Source organism: Hyla sarda, chromosome 1, assembly GCF_029499605.1.
Source record: "Hyla sarda isolate aHylSar1 chromosome 1, aHylSar1.hap1, whole genome shotgun sequence".
Lineage (NCBI taxonomy): Eukaryota > Metazoa > Chordata > Amphibia > Anura > Hylidae > Hyla > Hyla sarda.
The window spans coordinates 246690379-246706646 of record NC_079189.1 but is presented as its reverse complement, the minus strand read 5'-3'; the positions used below and the strand labels follow the sequence as shown (position 1 = coordinate 246706646).

At 40.5% G+C, this 16268-nt stretch overlaps 1 protein-coding gene across 1 annotated transcript; it reads right to left on the bottom strand.

Moving 5' to 3' along the window:
* Positions 1-474: 474 nt before the first annotated feature.
* On the bottom strand, positions 475-13651 carry LOC130367575 (mpv17-like protein 2). Its single transcript, XM_056570080.1, has 6 exons — positions 13507-13651; positions 7400-7656; positions 3805-3966; positions 2827-2903; positions 2617-2745; positions 475-2318 (listed from the first exon to the last, which is right to left on the bottom strand). Exons 2-6 carry the CDS (start codon positions 7584-7586, stop codon positions 2208-2210), a joined length of 666 nt encoding a protein of 221 aa, XP_056426055.1. The 5' UTR covers positions 7587-7656; positions 13507-13651; the 3' UTR covers positions 475-2207.
* Between the last annotated feature and the right edge of the window lie 2617 nt (positions 13652-16268).

The window sequence follows — 16268 nt, the reverse complement described above, 5'->3', positions numbered from 1 at the left end:
AGTAAATGGGAACCATACAGAACCGTATATGCGTACAGTTCAATCCGGTTAGCACCATGCGTTTTTTTTTTACTTTGCACGGTTTCTTTTTTCTTGGAATTTCAATCAAAGCAAAGTGAAACTTTATTCATAACGGAGTGAAAAGTTAAAAACGTATACGTTTTATTCTATAAAAAAAACTAAAACTGATGCAACCGGACGTCATTTTTCAAACCGTATACGGGTTAAAATTTGTACACACGTTTTAATACAGTTCAGTCAGGTTTTGAGGAATCCGTTTTTCATCAAAAACCTGATACGGAAACTGTATTGCAAAAACGTGGTGTGAATGCACCCTTAGGAGCATCTGTCCTGAAAATGTGTTTGCTAAGAGGAATAAGAAATGAAACAAAAAAATGAAAATACAACAACATGTACAGACATCTTGAGTGCATGGGAATGAATATGAAATAATCACGCAATGACACATTTAGGTTGTTGGATTATAATTATATTGATATAAAAAGGATTACGATTACAGTTTAACCTTTTTGAAAATTTCTGTAAATGTGACTAAAAATTAATTTAGTAGAAAAGCAGTTACTAGGGAGGGTGTAAACATATTTCAGAAGCCTTTTCGAAACAGACAAGAAACTACCACCTAATTGGAATTGTCTGTATCTTACACGCAAACACCATACAGATCAATGGCTTCTGCGCTCGCAACAAAGCACGCAAGTGGACTGCTATTGTCTACACAGTTGTGAACAGAATTTTACCACGCTGGTACAACATTAAAAAGAAAGAAAGAGGGTTTTATAGGCTACGGACGCTATATAATCATTTTTTCCAGAATGCAAACTGAGGGTAGGGTCCCATGTACCATATACACTGCATGAAATGCATATTCATAATACTCAGTGAATGATAAGAAATCCATCAGATGGAATTCCTTCTCTTAAGGTATCAGAGATATTGGGGGGGGGAACTACGGTAAGTCTTCCATACCAGCTTAAAGAGGACCTGTGGCCAACCTCCAAATTTGTGATGGGTGGTGTGTATTACACCCTTCAATTTACACCATCTGGTAATCAGGTAATCTCGCCAAGTCACTCTTATTTAAATTAAATTGACGCCCATCTAACCGATTACCTGAATTGTCAGATAAACCATAAACACTCATATCTTAGGAACAGAAGAGTGTATTAAGATACTGTAAAAAAGGTGTGTGATCAGGGCATCCTAAACTATTTAATGACAGTAAAATTATTTTTTAAAGGTAGGTCACAGGTCCTCTAAAGTGAAAAGGAAACCATGCTTGAAGAACAGCTCACACAGGCTGACAAAAGGTCAGATAGTGAAGAATCACACTGAAAACTGATTTTAAAAAGGCGTCTATAGCCTTTAATAAAAGCCCAACTACGAGACTGCAATGCATTTACATTTTTTTTTTTTTAGCTGTTAAGTATCTGTGAAATGAATATGTAATAAAACAATATATTCATCACTGCAGCACTGATGGTTTTGTGGCTCCCCATCAGTCTCTGATGCAGAAGAGATGTGTCATATGTGGCTGCTGCAGCAGTGATGCCTGGACGTATACGGTATAATGAGGATTGGCTGCAAACACCAAGTGAAGTAAGGAGAGGTGTAAACAAAGACCAGCATTGATCGGGATTAACAGGTGAGTAATGACCATTTTGTTATTTTACCAATTTTCAGTTGAAAGAATTTTTTTCCCGTCATTCACTTGCTATAAGTAACAAAAATATATTATACATTTGCATTTTCTGTTTAGTATTTGTTAACTTGGCAACTATTTTCAGCTTTAGGGTCTATTCACACGTACAGTATTCTGCGCAGATTTGATGCGCAGGATTTTTAAGTCAGTTTACATTGAAATCTTCAGCAGAAAATCCTGCGCATCAAATCTGCGCAGAATACTGTACGTGTGAATAGACCCTTAATGTTCATAAATTATATTTAATTATATACAAAATTTATAAAAATATACACAAATTAAATATCAAAACAAAAATACTAGACAGCACTGAATGGTCTTCCACTTCATACCACCAGTCTTGTTCATTAACAGATGTGTTTATCATTCACATTAATCACTTCATCTCAGTAGCATAATACAGCATTTAAGAAATGTCTTAAGGCAACACAGTACAGCTTTTGTGAATTGCACAGTAACTATGTAAAAATTGGCATTTGTTTTTTATTCAAATTTTTTCATCTATGGTCTTTTTCAAATGTGAGGGAGTACTGGGGTGTGGGTCGGATGCACACACATTTCTACTATCTGTATCCATGTTTGATTGAGGCTCTTCTTCCTAAAACCAGGTGAAAGAAAAGTTAATAACTATTATGATAATTTATAAAGCCTGAGCACATAATATAATCCTGCACCAGGAGCAGCAGTGCCACTTTTTGCTGCCATTCATGTAGGAAAGTGAATAGAGGAGTCATCACCCACCCCTTCTTTTGTTCCCTATAAACAGACATTAACTTGGGGGATTTGTTTTTGAAATTCTACAGAAATATCTTTGCTTTACTAGAATAGGAAAGCTGTTCCACATATTTGTGTGACTTAAGTTTATGACTTTCTGATTAAAAAAGTTAAAGTCTCACCCGATGTTTGAGGTATGAGAGGTAGGTGTCCCAGCCTACTGTGATCACATTGATATAAATGACACGATACTTCGGTGGTAAAAAGTAAAAGTTGATCATTTGTGCAGCGGGCCACACCATCCAGTCAGCCTAAAAAACAAACAAATCACACAGTTCATCACTAGTGTAGAACAATAAAATGACAAATTGATCGTGAAGCACAACCCTTACCTTATAAAACTCCCAGAATTTGTCTTTAAATTCAGCCCAACTGTCATCCAGAGTCTGTCCTTCCATTACGCCCATACCTGTACACAGACAATGGCGGATATGTAAATTGTTTACTGTATACATCAGATATGAAGTGTGGAGGCAATAAAACTGGGACTTATTGAGACTTAGGACCTGCCCTAATTTAATTTTATAAATATATATAAGCCATATAGGACAATCAATAAAAGGAAGGCATTACCAGACACAGCAAATAAAATAGAGACTGAGCAGGCCTCCCACAAGCTCTCAGGACTGAGAAATCACGTGAATAAGAAAAATTATCCAACACTGTCTCCATGAAATTCACCTTTTTGTATCATCATAATAAAAAGGCTGGTTACCGACCAAGTAAAAAAGTATAATAATAGCAGGCACGGTGTCCTGTGCCGAAGTAATTTAATGGGCAGGGTGGAAGAGGTGAGCTGTGACCATCACCTATTGTGAATGGTGGATCATGTATTTTCTACAAAGGTTTCACCTATCTAACTGTATCTTGGTCACTGTAATCCTGCCCTGTGATGATAATGCAGAATATGCATTCCTGCAAAAAAAAAGGAATTATTTCCTACAGAAATTGAGTTTAGATATTGAGATTAAAAAAAGCCACATTTATTCTAAAAACAAATAGGTAGTCTAAAAATTCTTAAAAATATTTAACATAAAAACCTGATTAAAACAATTGGTCATTTTCTGATGACACATTACCTTTAACCTCTACAGGGCTGACCACTAAGAGTAAGCCAGTGAGGCACCAAGAGGGCACACCCCAGCAATTATTCTATTATTATTGTACTGTAAGGTTATCTGAAGCCTAAAGGTCCCTTCAACCTTTACACCACAGTTAAAGTAGCTATGGGCCATAACAGGATGCAAAGAAGCTCTGTGACAACACATTTTACATTGTTTACATAAAGGCTCAAGAAAATAAAAGCTTACCCAAGAAGTACCATACTCCCAGAAAGGGGGAAGCCACCAGCTGGTCGATTAGAACCTTTCGCAAAACAATTTTGATCCCTCGGCCGGGAAAAGTCCTATCCAGCCATGAGTACCAGAAATGCATCATGGGGCCCATTGAGCAACCGATAGCAAACATACGACCTGACAGAAAAATCAGAAATGTCATGTTTTAATCAAACTCCACACTCCAGCCATATTTTAAAGGAAAACCTTTCAGGTCCCTGGTAGCCCACACACCAGCCCCATGTTTATCCAATCTAGGGGGAGTAGAAATCGTGGCTTCCAGTCACCCTCCTCCCTCCCAGACCGAGTGTAGGGAGAATCAAGTACCATTAGGAGTCACATAGAAGATAGAACAGCGTCAGATACGGAGGCGGTAGTGATTGGCACCAGAGACCTGGCAGGGTCACACTGTATATGAAAGTTGACTGCCACAGAAAAAAGTTCTATATACGTATGTATACATAAGGAGAATTATCCAGTATGTATATGGAAGTCCTACACAGCAAATACAGTGTGAACCGGACACTGAAGGAAAATTTAAAAGCATCTAATATCTTTAATTCAGCTATTAATTTTACCAGCTCCTAAAGGCTGAACTTTCTGGCTTTATTATATAGGTTTATCATGCGTTTAGGTCACGGTGGTAACAAAAAAAGTTAAAATCAGAAAGCTACTCTGCCATGCTAAGAAGAGAGTCTCAGAGACACAAGAGGGCATTATGAGAACGTCCCCTGTTCACCATCTGCCCTCAGGACTATATGGGACAGAACAAAATAGGTGAGGTGTTTTTGTCTTATACTTAGTGTCCACCTTAAACATATATCATGATTTTAGCTGTAATAGTCCTTTGCAGCTGCTGCCATGTGTTAAATTGTAATAAATGGGATTTTGAAGTTCACAATGTGTCAGAAAACAACAATTTCAAGGCACACCGGACTTGTCTAAAGGTGAAAGGCACCCTGTTTTGTTATTGATTTACTATGCCCAATGGAAAAGAATGGTTTAAAAACAACATATTCATTCTCAATAAAGGCTGCAAAAACCTTTATATAACCCACAGCAACCAAATATTAGAATTTCAGCATTAACTCCACTTTGGCCTTGAAGACACAGCCAATTTCAGTGTTGCATTTTTGTTTTTTCTTTCTCGCTTTCCAAGAGCAATAACTCTTATTTTTCCCTTCTTCAGACCTTTTTTTGAGTGATCAATTGTACTTTGTAATTACCAGCAGGTCTCTGGCTGCTGATAGCAGTGCATGAAGAGAGCACAGCTTCATGTACAGGACATAAATGTATGTACTGGTGCGCGTAGTACTGGGGCATCAAGACGTACATTTACATCCAATGTCCTTAAGGGGTTAAAGCGTTACTGTCATTTACATAAACTTCTGACACGTCGTCTAGATTGCTTCACCCAGTTATAACTCATGACTGCAGCAGGTTTCAGGGCCTTGCTGTGATCCAAACCTTTACATGTCAGGATGATGCCAAGTGATGGGACATGTGTATGGGGAGATAGAAGTAAGCATGTTTTGTGAAGCTTGCCATCCAGGCACCCTTTGGGATTTGGCCTTCCAAATTGTTTTTCTTTTTTATAGGCTATGAAGCTGTTGAGGTATTTTAGGTTTATCATGATTCTGAAGGACCCATTTGGCTTTGGAACCATAAAGAGTCAGGAATAATTGCCCTGCTGTTAGTCTTCTTGAGGGACTAGGATGACCACTCCTAATTTTAGTAGATCCTAACCCAAGATTTGTGAGGACATTTTTTTTTAAAAAGGGGGGGGGGGGCAAGCTGTATCCTGCACCAGTTTTTTTGGGGGTATTTAGGACTAAAGAGTTCTTGGAGATTTTCTCCCAAAAAGAAAGAAAGCCTTTCACCCACCTGAAAAATGTCACTGTTTTTGAGGAATTGGGATGGAATCTCTCCCTTTCCCTCCTTTGAGATTCATAAAGTGGGCCGAACATAGGAGGAAGTAGGCTTGACGTCAGGGTGCACTTGGGAACACCCCATGTGCACCAAGCCAGCTTATTAGCATATACAGAAAAACTGCATTAAAGACCAATGGACAAAGAAAGGTAAAGACCATTTTCATAAGTGTCACCTACACTATAACAGGTTAGTGCAGGTGACACTGATGACATGCCAAAAGTTTTGATCTGTCAATGACTCAGTGCTGATACCCCAACCAACCAGGAAAACAAGTAGCACGACAAGGGAAAGATCAGCTCACCACAGTAATGTTCACAGGAAGACACCGCAGCATAGGTGCTGGAAGCACGGATGAAGGAGCCGCCTCTCCTCGTGGTAATGGAAGAAGTAGAAAGGTTGGATCCAGCTCCCAGAAAAAAATATCTAAAACTTAACATTTATTAGAGACATCTAAAAACTGGTAGCCACGGCAGTGGCAAGTGACATGTCACCCCTTTAAGACGAGTGAAACACCGCCAAAATGGCCATGACTAAGAGCACTAGCTAGAACCGCGTCGGCGTTTCACTCGTCTAAGGGGCGACATGTCACTTGCCCCTGCGGTGGCTACCAGTTTTTAGATGTCTCTAATAAATGTTAAGTTATAGATATTTTTTTCTGGGAGCTGGATCCAACCTTTCTACTTCTTCCAAACAAGTAGCACGCTTTACTTGCTGGCTCTCATCAATCTTTGTCTGGCGCTTACCCCCACTAGTTCTCCTCATCATTGGGGGTCTCAGCACTGGGACCTTGACCGATGAAAACTCCTGGCATGTCTCTATTACATGTCAAAAAAAATTTTTTAAGGGAAAGTTACACTTTAAATATCTTGAAATTAGTAGTGTGGCCATTGACTAAAACATGAGGACTTTGAGAAACTAATAAAGCTCTGAAAGCAGAATCACAAACCTGTTTATCAGTTGTCCATAGCAACCAATCACATTGCTTTTATTTTTCAGATCCCTATTTTAAACTGAAAGAGAAATCGATTGGTTGGTATGGGCAATTGGTCAACTTTTTCCTCTGTACAGATTTAGATAAAAATACCCACTGTGCCCACCCATGATGAGGTGTTCACATAAAAGCTTTTCTTTCCAGCACCAACATTAGAGCCTTGTGATTCTCTAGAGCTTTATGTGTTGGCAACACCTTATAAGACGTAGTATGCAGATCTTATAGTATCCAATAGAAAACTACTAGAAGTACTATTTTATAGAACTACAACTAAATAACTAAAGATCTAACAACTAATGTTCTTACATGTGGCTAGTCCTCACTTTCTCTGTTCTTCCTAGTAATCTTGGGCTGGACCAAACAAAGTAAGATGTTGGTGCTAGTACAGTCTTCATGGCTCACTGTAAAGATACATTAGACAATGAGACACCCCTATTGACCTGTCTAAAAAATAAACAACATCCCCATCCTAAGTATTCCCAGTCCTTTTCATAATTCACCATGTGAACTACCTGGTGCACCTTTAGATACAGAGAAGTCTGTACATGCATTGGCAATGCTGGGTTTAAGCAGTTCTGTATTACCAAATCCCTTATGCAGTTTGGACACATATGCCTTTTTACTCTGTTATAAAGACAGATCATTTACCTGTTCGGATCCAGTCTCGCTGCTTATCCGCATTTCTTCTCACCTCTCGAGTCTGCTGGATAGTATCACCAATGCCCAGCAATGCTCCGCAGCTAACTGTATTAGTGACCAGCAGAAATCGGCCTCTAAAGAAAGGCTTCGTGTAGCCTGACACTCGAGCTAGCAGCAATCTACCCTGGGGAAGCATTCTGTCTGAAATTTTCTAAGTGCTCAACACAGTCCAACATGGACCTGGGACAATAATTGCAGCGGGTCACCTGAAAGGTAGATAAATCCTGTATGAATGAATGACCAGATGTAAGTATAGTGCATCTGTATACAACACCTACAGGGAAAACCAGTAAAATAATAACACCTGCTGCCAAGTTGAGATAAACTTATTAGCATTTTCTTTAAAATTTTGAATATATTGCACCAAATTTGGTGCATCTTGGCACAACGTGTCCCAAAAACACATCTGTTGGGTCTCATTTACTTTAAATTTTCTAATCAGTTTTTTCTAGGTGGAATTTTCCAGACATTTATACACAGGATTTGCTGTGAATTCAATAGTAAATAGGTCGGGTTGTGAAACCACACCCCTTTTTAGGGCCAACCACGCCCCTTTGCAACACAGACCATGCCCCTTTTCTGGCTTTTCACAGTGCAATGTTGGGTTTGTTGGATTTTTCTGGCGCACACATGTCTCAGACAGTCGGCGCCAAAATAACAACTAAAACTGGTCGGTTTCAGCTTAGTAAATGAGGCCCATTATGTGTTAGACGCACTCTGTGCTTCACTTGAAATGAAGTGTGGCTTAACATGGAGGGATTACATGTCACTGCGCAAAGATGCACCAAAATTTAGGTACAGAATTTACACCAACTTTAAGTGGATATAAAAGTTAGACAAGTCACAAATGTAAACTAAATAGTATGTGCTAAGACACAACCATTGAGATAAATATGCCTGTTGACCACCATTGATAAATCTAGGCAACAGTTTCTAAATGTTCTGGAAGACACAATGATACATATATCTATGTGTGTGTGTAGCCTATACAGACATTTTAGCTTCAAGAAGGTTGGACACAAAGGTAACAGTATTAGGTCAGGATTTCAACATTCACAGACAGAAAACAGATCAGGTGATGACAAATTACAGGTATGTTCACACTACAGAATTTCAGCAGCAGAGAAAATACTCCCTTAGAATATATTTAGTGGAATTACACACGGACAGCATGGTGTGCAGGTCTGCATGGTCCTACCACTAAAGGATTTTGGTGGCAGCCGCCAGATGAATCTCCGATCAGAATTCCACAAGCGGAAATACGGTAGTGTAAATATACCTTAAAAGAGAACTCCACTACTGAACTATTTATCCCCTAGCCACAAGTGTCTGATCCACTGCCTGGCGCCCCTCATGCGCAGAGCAGTGGTCGACACGCCCCCTCCATGTCCCCACAGTCAGACCCCCGCGATCAGACACTTATCCCCTATTTTGCGAATAGGGCATAAGAAGTATAGAACTGAAGTTCCCCTTTAAATATAGTCATGCAGATTTATCATTATCAACAAAAACTGTTGGAATTTTCCACAGGAACCAATCACAGCTCAGCTTTCAATTCTTAGATTGCTCTGATAATATTAAACCTGGGCTGTGATTGGTTGCTTTGGAGAAATGAGACATCACATTTTTGTCTCCGACAGATGTCTGATGCCCATGTCCTCTTTATTACCGCCATCTGGCATTCACCTACCACATTTGCCTGACCGCTACCTGATAAAAAGGACTTGCGGGGAGATTTATTGAAGCCTGTGCAGAGAAAAAGTTGACCACTTACCCATAGCAACCAATTAGAACGCTTCCTCAATTTTGCAGAGACCTTTTAAAAATTAAAAATAAAGCAATCTGATTGGTTGCTATGGGCAACTAATCATTTTTTCCTTTGCTCAGGTTTTTGATAAATCTCTCTCATGGGCTGGGCTTACTCGGACTCTTTCTGTGCTGAAGATGGCTATGTTCACACCACGGAATTTCCTTGCGGAATTCTACAGAGATTCTGCTGCGTTGTACACATAGCGGAATTTCCGTGGCAGATGTTTCTTTCTGAATTACGTCTCAGCAGAAAGAATTAAGCAGTCTATGAGACGGTGCATTCCTGTGCGGTCCTAGCTCCGGCATATTGTGCTGGCGCCTGAAGTCTCTAGAATGTCACCACAGATTTTCTGCGTGGACATTCCGACATGTGAACATAGCTGAACACTCCCTGGGTTTGTCATCCTCATTTGCATAATATCAAAAAAGCTTATATCTTGCTGCTGGAGAGTGCTATAGAGATACTAAAAAAAAAAAAAAAAAAAAAAAAAGGTATGCCCAGGATCCTGATGACTAGGGCTGGCATAATAGGATAATAGGGATCGACCGATATCGATTTTTTAGGGTCGATACTGATAATCTGTGACCTTTCAGGCTGACAGCCGATAACTTATACCGGAATATCGGTATAAGTTATCGGTTATTTCCAACCCCCTGGCCCCGCAGAAGACTCTGCAGATCAATGATTTAAAGCGGGTGCTTTAAATCAGTGAACTGCTGTGGCTTTTGCAGTGCCAGAGACCGCAGCCGCTTCTCTCCCTCTGCCTGTCCTGGAGTCCTCCCTAGTCCAACCACCACCGCTGCCCCATTGCCTCCTCCATCCCCAGTTTTATAATTACCGGGGTCCGCGCTACTTCCAGCTCCGTCGGCGTCCTGAGCTGTCACTGTGCGCACTGACAGTGACGTTGCGTTGAGGACGTCACTCGTCATTGCGCTGTGCAGCGCGCCGCAGGAGCCAGTAGTAGCGCGGACCCCGGGCCCCAAGAACAGGTAATTATAAAACCGGGGATGGGGGAGGCAATGGGGCAGCGGCGGCGGTCTCTGGCCAGGGAGGCGGGGCATTATCGGCAAGGTAATTGCCGATACCGATAATGTCCAAAATCGTGAATATCGGCCAAACCGATAATCGGTCGATCCCTAGTGGATAACCAGCTGATTGGAAGGGGTCTGATGGCTGGGGCCATTTCTTTGAATGAATGGAGGCCAACAAGCATGAACGGCCGGGGCTTAATCTATTCTTCATGGGGCACCTGAAATTGTACCGAGCTCTATTCATTTAATGGGACAGTTTATCTTTCTCAGGATTAGTGGGATCCCAGCAGTCAGAGCCCCCACTGATCAGCTTGCTATTCCTTATCCTGTAACTAGCGGATAACTTTTAGTATTGGGAAAACGGCTTTACCAAGAAATTCTAAGAGACTGTCCCTGTCACTTAAAAAAAAACTTTTGACAAAAACTTTTGATCAGTTGGGGGACTTCAGTCAGGTACCCTCAACCATCATTTAAGGGGTACTCCGGCGCTAAGACATCTTATCCCCTATCCAAAGGATAGGGGATAAGATGCCTGATCGTGGGGGTCCCGCTGCTGGAGACCCCCGTGATCTTGCACGCAGCATCCCGTTATAATCAATCCCCAGAGTATGTTTGCTCCAGGTCTGATTACTGGCGATCACGGGGGCCGGAGCATTGTGACATCACGGCCCCGCCCCCCCTCAATGCAAGCCTATGTGAGTAATCAGACCCGGAGCGAACGTGCTCTGGGGACTGATTCTAACGGGGTGCTGCGTGCAAGATCACAGGGGTCCCCGGCGGTGGGACCCCCACGATCAGGCATCTTATCCCCTATCCTTTGGATAGGGGATAAGATGTCTTAGCGCCGGAGTACCCCTTTAAAACAAGTGTTCTTTTGTTTCCTTCCCAGCTGGCAGCAATCTCATCCTGTAGCCACATTATGGGGGAGATTTATCAATACCTGTGCAGAGGAAAAGATGCCCAGTTGCCCATAGCAACCAATCAGATCGCTTCTTTCATTTTGCAGAGGCCTTGTTAAAAATGAATTAAGAAATCTGATTGGTTGCTATGGGCAACTTTTCCTCTGCAAAGGTTTTGATAAATCTCTTACTATAAGTCTATGAGGACCCAGGACCGAGACCACTGCAAGCTGGGAAGGTGCTACTGCACACTTCAGTGGGGGTCTCAGAACTGGGACCCCATCCAGTCCAAACTATACTAAAAGGAATGACAAAGTGGAATGCCCATAGACTTTAACAGGGGAGTGGAATGCCCATAGAGAATAATGGGCCAGAGTGGAATGCCCATAGAGAACAGTGGAAATGTTATATTTGAAATAAAGACAAAACTATTTGATATATCTAATAAAAAACTAATCAGACATATTCTCCAAACTAAATGGAATTATTTAATAGTCAGATTGAGTGGAATTATCTCATTTTCTGCAGATTGACAAAGTGGTATTACACAATGGAATGCCCATAGACTATAATGGGAAGTAAAATATGAGCTCATTTGCATGTAAATCTGTGTTATTTAGGAAATTCAACATTGCCACAAGTGTTCCCCAGGTAGAGTAGCACATTGTAAAATAAAAATTACCTGGGATTATAGCTGTGTTCTATAGAATAACAGGGAAATGGCAGAATGGAATGCCCATAGACTATAATGGGAAGCAGAATTTGATGTGGAGTCTGAACCACTTAACATATCAAATAAATGTTTAGAGGGCATACTCTACATACTCAGTGGGATTATTTAAAAGTGAGATTTAGAGGGATTATCATTGTTTTCTATAAAATGACAAGGGTCATGACAAAATGGAATGCCCATAGACTATAATGGGAAGTAAAATATGAGCTCATTTGCACATAAATCTGTGTTATTTAGGAAATTCGGCCTTGCCACAAGTGTTCCCCAGGTAGAGTAGCACATTGTAAAATTTAAATTACCTGGGATTATAGCTGTTTTCTATAGAATAACAGGAAAATGGTAGAATGGAATGCCCATAGACTTTAATGGGAAGCAGAATTTGATGTGGAGTCTGAACCATGTAACATATCAAATTAGGCTTTACCACAAGTGTTCCCCAGGTAGTGTAGCATATTTAAAATTGAAATTATCTGAAATTAAAGCTGTTTCTTATAGTAGGCAAAGGGGGATGACAAAATGAAATGCCCATAGACTATAATGGGAAGTAAAATATGAGCTCATTTGCACATAAATCTGTGTTATTGAGGAAATTCATCCACAAGTGTTCCCCAGGTAGAGTAGCACATTGTTCAATGGAAATTATCTGGGATTATATCTGATTATTATGGTATGCAAAGGTCAATGCAAAATGGAATGTCCATAGACTATAATGGGAAGCAAAATTTGATGTGGAGTTGATGGTTTGATGTGGATGTTGATGGTTTGATGTGGATGTTGATGGTTTGATGTGGATGTTGATGGTTTGATGATTTGATGTGGAGTTGATGGTTTGATGATTTGATGTGGAGTTGATTTGATGATTTGATGTGGATGTTGATGGTTTGATGATTTGATGTGGAGTTGATGGTTTGATGATTTGATATGTTAAGTGGTTCAGACTCCACATCAAATTCTGCTTCCCATTATAGTCTATGGGCATTCCATTCTACCATTTCCCTGTTAGTCCATAGAAAACAGCTATAATCCCAGGTAATTTTCATTTAACAATGTGCTACTCTACCTGGGGAACACCTGTGGTAAAGTTTACTTATCTGAATAACACTAATTTACATGCAAATGAGCTCATATTTCACTTCCCATTATAGTCTATGGGCATTCCATTGTGTAATCCCCTCTTGTCATTCTGCAGAAAACAATGATAATTCTACTTAATTTGAATATTAAACAATGTCACTGAGTTTAGAGAGTTCGTCTGATAAAGATTTATTAGATATGTCAAATAGTTTTGTCTCTAATTCAAATATAACATTTCCATTATTCTCTATGGGCATTCCACTCCCCTGTTAAAGTCTATGGGAATTGCACTTTGTCATTCTTTTTAGTATTTATTTCTTCTATTTAAATGACAGGTACACTTTATTATTACAAGTGCAGGGTCAGGTGATGCTGTCAGAGAACCAAGTCCAGCTTGCATCAGCCGGGCCACCACATCACGTCATGGACACTTCTCTTCAGTCCCGTGTTGTGCTCGGACCCTCAGCTCCGGTACCGACCTGACATAAAGGTGACACCGGAGAACTCACCTGTTAAGGACAGCACAGGGCGAGACGTCCAGCACTCCACTCTGCTCTGAGATCATGCTAACCACGAGACTTTCGTCTACCGGTCACATGCCCGGAAGAGAACGGCTACACACCGGAAGTAAACTGTTTGCGCCATCTTTACTGAAGGTGCGGGGTCGGCTGTGAATTGTTCACGGGTTCTTGGGTTCTTCTAGTTAATAATGAGTAGTAGCTTCTCGTCCGGGGTGTACGGTATAGAAACGCCCGAGGTGTGCGCTGGCATATTGGCGGGTAGTCGTGCCAAGCACACGGGAGGGTTCGGTGCTGTTATTGTGAGGATTTACTTCATATTTTACCAGTACATTTGTACAGTGCCATTCTGCCTAAAAGGTATAACAACCTATACCTCAAATGTAGGCTACCACACTTTTAAGTACGACAAAACAAATAACTTTGTTAGGACTATGGTTCCCAACTAGGGTGCCTCCAGCTGTTGAAAAACTACAACTCCCAGCATGCCCGGACAGCCAAAGGCTGTCCGGGCATGGTGGGAGTTGTAGTTTTGCAACAGCTGGAAGCACTCTGGTTTGGAAACACTGTGTTATGGTCACTAGTAGAGATGAGCGAACTTACAGTAAATTCGATTCGTCACGAACTTCTCGGCTCGGCAGTTGATGACTTATGCTGCGTAAATAAGTTCAGCCTTCAGGTGCTCCGGTGGGCTGGAAAAGGTGGATACAGTCCTAGGAAAGAGTCTCCTAGGACTGTATCCACCTTTTCCAGCCCACCGGAGCACCTGAAAGCTGAACTAATTTATGCAGGAAAAGTCAGCAACCGCCGAGCCGAGAAGTTCGTGACGAATCGAATTTACTGTAAGTTCGCTCATCTCTAGTCACTAGACTGCATTACGCTCACTGAAGTATATGCCAGTATAGATTTCTCATGGGATGCAAAAATATAAGCCTGATGAAATGCAATATGATTCCAGTCCTAAAGGGGCATTCCCATTCCTGAGGTGGAGACAGGTCACTAGTATATTCTGTCACCTAATAACCGCTGGGGCTCTAACCGATTGGTACCCTTACAGACCATGAGAAGGGGAAAATGGTAAAGGGGCTGCAGTGCTACACCAGATGTACAGCCACTACAGTCCTACGATTGTTGAGGGACCCAGAGATTAGACCTAGTGATGATATATCCTTCTTTTAGGGTTGGGTCACATGTGCCATATTTTGCATATTTCCTGCTGCATATTTTCCAAAATCAACAACCTACAGGTGTGGAAGACCACACAACAAAATGGTGAATATACCCCAGTTAGAAGTAACTTATGACAAGTATGATCATGTATAAAAATGATTTTATTGAAATATATAGTTTAAAAAATACATATATGTATATCTGAAATCACAGAATCAATTCTTAAAAGGTAGTATAAAAATAAACGATATATATAAAAGTATAAGGTGGATACTGGGGTGAGAAAGCCTGTATGCCAATAGAATAGGTGAAGAGATAAAAAGGTTCTTTGAGAAGTCACGATGCTAGTTGTGAGCTGCAATTAATGGTTATAAATAAGTAAATTGATAATAATAAATAAATTAATATCTACAGGGGTTGCATGCACAAGGTGAGGGAAAGAAAGAGGGGGAAGGGCGTCGTGCAAGATATGCGCAAACAAAATGTGCAATACTTGTGGAATTAAATACCACGCAACAGCCGGTGAGGACAAACAATTATATGTGATAAAATTATTAATTAATAACCAAGGCAGAAAACAAATAAGTAAAACATAACACTCAAGTGAGTTACAACAAGTGCAAAAAATTAACCGTGCAAATGAAGTGGACAAGGACCTGAACATGCAACCCAAAAAAAGGGAGAAGAATATTACCTGGGCCACCCAGTATGGTGCTAACAATAAGCAATAACAACCAACAGGCAAATAGCAGCAATAATATGGATAGCAGCAGATAGATAGCAGCAAGTTTGAGTAGTGACTAGCAGCAAAGAATGATATACAAAGAAAGACCGTATGGTATAGGCTGGCACAGGACTCACCCCAGTCCACCTCCACAACTCCGACGCGTTTCGCCGGAAGCGGCTTTGTCAAGGAGCAAAGCCGCTTGATAAAGCCGCTTCCGGCGAAACGCGTCGGAGTTGTGGAGGTGGACTGGGGTGAGTCCTGTGCCAGCCTATACCATACGGTCTTTCTTTGTTGTAACTCACTTGAGTGTTATGTTTTACTTATTTGTTTTCTGCCTTGGTTATTAATTAATAATTTTATCACATATAATTGTTTGTCCTCACCGGCTGTTGCTTGGTATTTAATTCCACAAGTATTGCACATTTTGTTTGCGCATATCTTGCACGACGCCCTTCCCCCTCTTTCTTTCCCTCACCTTGTGCATGCAACCCCTGTAGATATTAATTTATTTATTATTATCAATTTACTTATTTATAACCATTAATTGCAGCTCACAACTAGCATCGTGACTTCTCAAAGAACCTTTTTATCTCTTCATCTATTTTATTGGCATACAGGCTTTCTCACCCCAGTATCCACCTTATACTTTTATATATATTCTTTATTTTTATACTACCTTTTAAGAATTGATTCTGTGATTTCAGATATACATATATGTATTTTTTAAACTATATATTTCAATAAAATCATTTTTATACATGATCATACTTGTCATAAGTTACTTCTAACTGGGGTATATTCACCATTTTGTTGTGTGGTCTTCCACACCTGTAGGTTGTTGTTTTAGTTGCTCTTT